Source organism: Mus musculus, chromosome 16 (genome assembly GCF_000001635.26).
Source record: "Mus musculus strain C57BL/6J chromosome 16, GRCm38.p6 C57BL/6J".
Classification (NCBI taxonomy): Eukaryota; Metazoa; Chordata; class Mammalia; order Rodentia; family Muridae; genus Mus; species Mus musculus.
The window spans coordinates 48837982-48845257 of record NC_000082.6 but is presented as its reverse complement, the minus strand read 5'-3'; the positions used below and the strand labels follow the sequence as shown (position 1 = coordinate 48845257).

General features: G+C 41.2%; 1 protein-coding gene across 1 annotated transcript; it reads right to left on the bottom strand.

Moving 5' to 3' along the window:
* Positions 1–796: 796 nt before the first annotated feature.
* Retnla (resistin like alpha) lies at positions 797–2649 on the bottom strand. Its single transcript, NM_020509.4, has 4 exons — positions 2630–2649; positions 2315–2466; positions 1625–1705; positions 797–1084 (listed from the first exon to the last, which is right to left on the bottom strand). Exons 2-4 carry the CDS (start codon positions 2439–2441, stop codon positions 957–959), a joined length of 336 nt encoding a protein of 111 aa, NP_065255.3. The 5' UTR covers positions 2442–2466; positions 2630–2649; the 3' UTR covers positions 797–956.
* Positions 2650–7276: the final 4627 nt, after the last annotated feature.

Here is a 7276-nt window from a genome sequence, read left to right as displayed (position 1 = left end):
CATCAAACCCAAACACTATTGTCTATGCCAAAAAGTGCATGCTGACAGGAGCCTGATATAGCTGTTTCCTGAGAGGCTCTGCCAGAGGCTGAAAAATACAGAGTGGATGCTTGCAGCCAACTGTTGGACTGAGCACAGGGTCCCCAATGTAGGAGTTATAGAAAGGACTAAAGGAGCTGAAGGGGTTTGCAACCACATAGGAAGAACAATAATATCAACCAACCAGACCCCCATATTTCCCAGGGACTAAACTCCAACCAATGAGTACACATGGAGGGACCCATGGCTACAGCTTCATATGTAGCAGAGGATAGCCTTGTTGGACATTAGTGGGAGAAGAGGCCCTTGGTCCTGTGAAGGCTTGATGACACAGTGTAGGGGAATATCAGGGCAGGGAGGTGGGAGTGGGTGGGTGGTTGGGGGAAACACCTTCATATAGGCAGGGGGAGGGAGGCTGGGATAGGGAGTTTCTGGGTGGGGGGAACCGGGAAAAGACATAACATTTGAAATGTAAATAAATAAAATAAATAAATAAATAAATAAATAAATCTTTTAAAAGTTTTTTTTTAAGTATGGTATTTATATATATATATATATATTTCATGTCAAACAATGTACTCAATGCATTCTGTTTGTGAGGATTAGAGGTGGAGGTTCAGCCTGTTTTACCATTCTCCCTATGTTTCCTAACCAGGCATCTCACATGCCTTACTATGATGTTAGCTGTGATATTGAAAATGGTTTTTGGCAAGAAGTATCTCAAGGTAGGAGTAATAACATTGAAAACAAACCCAGACACATGCAAATTTGTCTTTATTTTTCAAGAAGCATTTCAAGAAGCAGGGTAAATGGGCAATATGAACACATTTAAAGGCACATGAGTCAGATTTCCAAATTGAGACTGCAGTTTTTGTTAGATTCATCATATCAAAGCTGGGTTCTCCACCTCTTCATTCTTAGGACAGTTGGCAGCAGCGGGCAGTGGTCCAGTCAACGAGTAAGCACAGGCAGTTGCAAGTATCTCCACTCTGGATCTCCCAAGATCCACAGGCAAAGCCACAAGCACACCCAGTAGCAGTCATCCCTGCATGGTCATGTGAGACACAGATGTCAGAGCCCTTGGATTATAAGGTATGGAAGGATCCTAACTGTTCGTTCTTCTTAGAAAGCACCTGAGTTGATCTCTTTTGCAGAGTATAAAGCTATACAAATTTCACAGTTCTCTTCAAGCAAACCAAATGCAAAAGTTACTTAAACTGAAAGATTTGGAAGATGGAGTTTCACTGTGTTTCATTAATAGCAAATTCACCCCTGTTCTGCCTTTGCCTGCCCACAGTATAAGGCAAAAGATTAGGAAAGAAATGAAGGCCGTATCTATTACCAGACACTTGAGAGACAGGAAGAGCTGGCATAAGGGAAGAAGTGATATGAAAGGCAGAAACCAAAAGTCTTTCTGTAGCATTCTTGGGGAATTGAAGATCAGGAAGGGGAGTCTGCACACCTGGAGCTATAGCTCAGCTCCATGGCAGTACAAACTGGAGTTAGGAGAAGGTGGTATTAGGAGATTGATGGGAGAGGACACAGGGACAGCACAGTCACAAATTCTCCTTGAGGAATTACTCACCAGCAGGGCAGGAGGCCCATCTGTTCATAGTCTTGACACTAGTGCAAGAGAGAGTCTTCGTTACAGTGGAGGGATAGTTAGCTGAGTAAGAGAGAAAAGATATTGCCCATGATCTGTCTCACAAGTCCCTTGTAAGTCCTCTTCTGTCTTTGGGATGACACTGCTTCCATAAGTAGTCTCTTTGCTAACTGTTTTTTAAAATATTTTTTATTATTACGTATTTTCCTCAATTATATTTAGAATGCTATCCCAAAAGTCCCCCATACCCTACCCCCCACTTCCCTACCCACCCATTCCCATTTTTTTGGCCCTGGCATTCCCCTGTACTGGGGCATATAAAGTTTTCTTTGCTAACTTTTAAGATGCAGCTTCTTCATTTCTGAAGAAAAAGTAATGGTTGTATTTAGCTCATAATATGGCTGTGAACATTAAATGAACTAACTAAAAGCTTAATATCCCTGTTTTATTATGTGTTCATAGATTACAGGCTTTATCCTTTTTACTCATCCTCATCAACAACATTGAGTTCTTGTCTAAGAGTTCAAAAGAGGAGGGTGCTGAAGGAAGGCCTGGTCAAGAAGGCAGGGATGAAGAAGACTAAGAGCTTAGACCAGGATACAAGGGATTTTAAGTCTTATGTACAGTCAGCATCAGCACAATTAAGCTATGAGTTCTCCTATTCATTCATACCTGGATTGGCAAGAAGTTCCTTGACCTTATTCTCCACGATAATCTCTATGGTCTCATCAGTATTCACTGGGACCATCAGCTGGAGCAGGGAGATGCAGATGAGAAGGGAACAAGTTGTAGTCTTCATCCTATTCAAAGTTGGCATCCTGGGGCTGGAGGGAAAGAGCAAAGATGAGATCCCTGAGCTCTTGGGTGGCTGTGAGGGAAAGGACATATTCTGGAGAGAGCAGGGAGAGCTCAACAGAAGTAGCTGTACTATAACTGTTCTAGATGTTTAGAAAAGAAGAGAGAGTCCCACAGAGCTGACCGACTCACCAGAATCTCAGGAAAGGTTCCAGGACCTGGCCAGATGAGATGCTTTTATACGCCATGGGATTGCTGACCTAGGTACCCTTAACACATACAAACACACCCCAGTGGAGTAAGCACTTTCAGTACATTTTGGCCACCCACATGTACTGTTTAGCAATTTCTTGTGAATTATGATTCTAGGCCAAAGTAGAAGAGGTGTGGTTCAAGAGACTTGAGGAAGTAAACCCACTTCATCTGTTTGGAAAAGTTCTAACTTACAAGATTCACAAACCCCACTCTAACCCGCTGAACTGCCAAGTTGTGTCCCTTGGCTACATGAAGGTACCTGGAAAGTTTTGCAGAGAACTCTATAGACACAGCATCAAAGAATTGCAATATATTCTGGTATTATCTTTTCAGTGATGGAGCCCCATTCAAGCTGATCCTGCTCCTGAAATTAACACACACCACACACACACGCACACACATACACAGAAAGCACACAGGCACACACATGAAGAGAGAGAGAGAGACAGAGAGAGAGAGACAGACAGAGAGAGAGAGAGAGAGAGAGAGAGAGAGAGAGAGAGAGAGAGAGATCATAAAAAAGTTTCATACAATGCATTGGGCACCAGAATAGGGACAAGATAGAACTGAAGATCTTAGGAAAGAGTGACTGCATGTTCCTACTATTGGTGCTGATACCTTTTCCCACAAGGTGTGAGGATACCTCTTGTTCTATCATTGGTTGTAGGAGCTTTACTTTGGGTGATAAAACATGAAACCAAGTCTGAATTGACTATCTAGAGGGAAAGTCTAAGTGAGGTGTCTGTAAGAGAAATCCAAGTGGAGGTGATTTCCTCTCAGTATTCTTGAGTAATATGCCTGCTCCCTGGGTGGAATCTGCTGCATGAGTTCAGAGATGCTATGAAACAGGCTAAAGATTTAGAACAAAGTTTATCATCCTTGAGAGCAACAAGTAAGGGAAGAAAATATTGGAAACCTGTAATGAGTTTGCTAAAGCACTGCTATGTGTAGTAAAAAGTGCATCTAATCCAAAGATACCTGGCTAGTCAGAGGAGATGTGTATAAGTGAAATATTGAAAAGGGGGAAAATATATGGCTAGTATATTTTGCACTAGTCTTTGGTTTGGGGGTAAACTTGATAAAAGAGAAAATGGCATGAGATATTGGCTTGCCTGCTTCTTACAGTTGGCAGGATGGAAGAGAAAGAGAGAACAAGTTAGATTTGTGCTAAAGGTCACTTCCTTGTATTCAAACATTTGAAGACCTTGGAATAGTCAGGTAGAAAAAGGAGACAAACAAACAAAGGACTGCAGAAGTGATGTTTAATGCCCAGTTTATAGCTAATGTTTAAGATTTAATGCCAGGTTAATACCAAATAATATAGGACTATGTTCACTGGGAAGTTAAAAAACAATAAACTCAAAAAAAAAATCTTGATTTATCAGGAACCATAGACTGATGCAGGCCTTTAGTGACTTTTTAGAAATCTCTTGGTGGGATGAGATCTATGTGAAATTGGAGACCATCATGACTCAAGACCAGCAAATAAATTGAGTACATAAACACATTGAAACACTCAGGAGATGAAGAAAGGAAAAAGCAAACAAGTCTTGCTCATGTTGCTAAAAAACAGATGTGGCAAGAGATTTGTGTTGAGCTAGAGTCCCTAAGGGAAAAATTGATAAAATGCTACATGCTGGATTTGTGGCTTTCTGAAAGTCTTTAAAGCCTAACCAAGGATTAAAAGAAGAGGGGAAAGTTGAAAGATGCAGGTTGTCCCAGGGCACCCCATGCATGGGAAGGCAATGTCATTGGATAGAAACCACCAAGCTGCTCCTTTGACAGAGTGGCCAAGATTGCCTGCAATTGAAGGCTGTAGATGACAACTGGAGACCTCCTTCCAATTTTGGTGGATACTGAACCCAAAATTATATTTATGCATCACAGTCCCCCAAAGCAGTAGGAGCAATAGATGGGTGAATCTGGGGATAAAGCAGTCTAGGTAAAAACAGCAAAGCTTGTCTTAGGTGTGGGCAGTAATCTCAGCCCCCTCCCCTGGAAAAATTATGTACAAAAAGTTGTGCTTGGGATAGAACTTGTTAAGCAAACCAGGGGCTGTCACTGAATCCATGCATGCCTGAGGAATAGACAGTTGAAATGGACAGAGCTGATCAGATAGTCTAGCAGACCCTGGGTGTGGTACAACCAGGAATGTGGGGTTCATTCCCACTTGTACCTGGGATAAACTAATTTGAAATGTCCCACCAAGGCTTTGGGGATACAGAAAATGCTTGGAGGTGTCATTGAGTTTTCTTCGTATAAGGAAACCAAACATGTGTATTAAGTAGTGGGATCTTATCATGCTGTGTTTGGTCTTGCTCATACATATTCTTTAGCTTTTCCAGAACCAATTTACATTCACTTGAAATGGCCAACAGTGGACATTCATAGCTCCCAAAGTTACCTTCACAGTCACATTCTTTGTGTGGGGATGGTGTCCTCGGTTCTTGACTGTGCCTTGCTGACAATACTCTAAAAAATGCTAATTTCTGAGTGTTTTTAAATATTGAATAAAATCTAAAACCATACACATACTGATAGAAAAAAAGAGTAGAAGATGAATTTACATGAGATAACAAGGGCCCAACACAGCTGTAAAATTCTTGGGAGTATTACTGTACTGTAAGGCACATATTATACCTGAAAAAGTTCCCCTTTTTTTAATGCTACAATAGCTTGTACCTGTAAGTGTAAAAGAGCTGCAGGTATACTTGGGGTGCCCAGGGATACTGGAAGATCTGCACTTGGTCCAAGTAATCCATTCTTTGTATAAATTGATATACCAGTGGGTGTGGCATGGGATTGGTCTGAAAATGTTCAATAAGCTTATTAACAGGATTATACTCTTACAGGATATGATAAATAGCTGTGTATTCTGTTACTACAGTGGTAACAACGTTGGTGGATGAGACCCATATATAAGATGACTTGCTCCATGAAGAAATGGCAGTTAGACAGGAATACAAATATGACTCACTTATGTAGACACTGCTACATATAAACATTTCCATTGGAATGAACAACAGGTAAAGCCATAATCAAAGGTCTTATCCAGTTCAGTTTCATTTATAGATACCACAAAAAATTGGAAGGTATAGCCATTTCATAAAAATTGGTGTATAGGTATTTACTGAGACAACCAAGAAAAATTATATTTCTTTTATTTTGCATTTTTATTAGATATTTTCTTTATTTACGTTTCAAATATTATCCCCTTTCCTTGTTTCCCCTCCAAAAATCCCCTATCCCCTCCCCTCACCCCCTGCTCACCAACCCATCTACTCCTGCTTCCTGGCCTTGGCACTCTCCTATACTGGAGCACAGAAACTTCACAGGACCAAGGGCCTCTTCTCCCATTAATATTCGCTGCTACATATGCAGCTAGAGCAATGAATCCCACCAAGTGTTTTCTGTGGTTGGTGGTTTAGTCCCAGGGAACTCTGGGGGTACTGGTTAGTTCATATTGTTGTTCCTCCTGTGGGGCTGCAAACCCCTTCAGCCCCTTGGGTACTTTCTCTAGATCCTTCATTGGGGACCCTGTGCTCTGTTCAATGGATGGCTGAGAGCATCCACGTCTGTATTTGTCAGGCACTAGCACAGCCTCTCAGGAGACAGCTATACCATACTCTTGTCAGCAAGCTCTTGTTGGGATCCCAAAAGTCTGGGTTTGGTGGTTATATATGGGATGAATTTCCAGGTGGAGCAGTCTATGGATGGTCATTCCTTCAGTCACTGCACCTCCTTCCATGGGTATTTTGTTCCCCCTTCTAAGAAGGATCAAAGTATCCACACTTTGGTCTTCCTTCTTCTTGAGTTAGATGTGTTTTGCAAGTTGTATCTTGGGTATTCTAGTTTCTGGGCTAATATCCACTTATCAGTGAGTGCATATCTGATGACTTCTTTTGTGATTGGGTTACCTCACTCAGGATGATATACTCCAGATACATCCATTTGCCAAGAATTTCATAAATTCATTGTTTTTAATAGCTGAGTAGTACTCCATTGTATAAATGTACCACATTTTCTGTATCCATTCCTCTGTTGAGGGACATCTGGGTTCTTTCCAGCTTCTGGTAATTATGAATAAGGCTGCTATGAACATAGTGGAACATGTGTCCTTACATGTTGGGGCATCTTCTGGGTATATGCCCAGAAGTTGTATTGCTGGGTCCTCCAGTAGTACTATGTCTAATTTTCTGAGAAACTGGAAAGTTTATTTCCAGAGTGGTTGTACAAGCTTAGGATCCCACCATCAATGGAAGAGTGGTACTCTTTCTCTATATCCTCGCCAACATCTGCTGTTACCTGAGTTTTTGATCTTAGCCATTCTGACTGGTGTGAGGTGGGATCTCAGGATTGTTTTGATTTGCATTTCTCTGATGATTAAGGATGTTGAACATTTTTTTAGGTGCTTCTTAGCCATTTGGTACTCCTCAGTTGAGAATTCTTTGTTTAGCTTTGAGCCCATTTTTTTTAGGGTTATTTGGTTTTCTGGAGGCCAACTTCTTGAATTCTTTATATATATTGGATATTAGCCTCCTATGGGATTTAGGATTGGTAAAGATCCTTTCCAAATCTGTTGGC

Excerpts from the sequence above, each read along its gene's own strand:
- Retnla (NM_020509.4), bottom strand. The coding sequence starts at position 2,441 with ATGAAGACTACAACTTGTTCCCTTCTCATCTGCATCTCCCTGCTCCAG. Across the intron at positions 1,706-2,314 it reads GGAACTTCTTGCCAATCCAG|CTAACTATCCCTCCACTGTA; the intron begins GTATGAATGAAT and ends TCTCTTACTCAG. Across the intron at positions 1,085-1,624 it reads ATGGGCCTCCTGCCCTGCTG|GGATGACTGCTACTGGGTGT; the intron begins GTGAGTAATTCC and ends ATGACCATGCAG.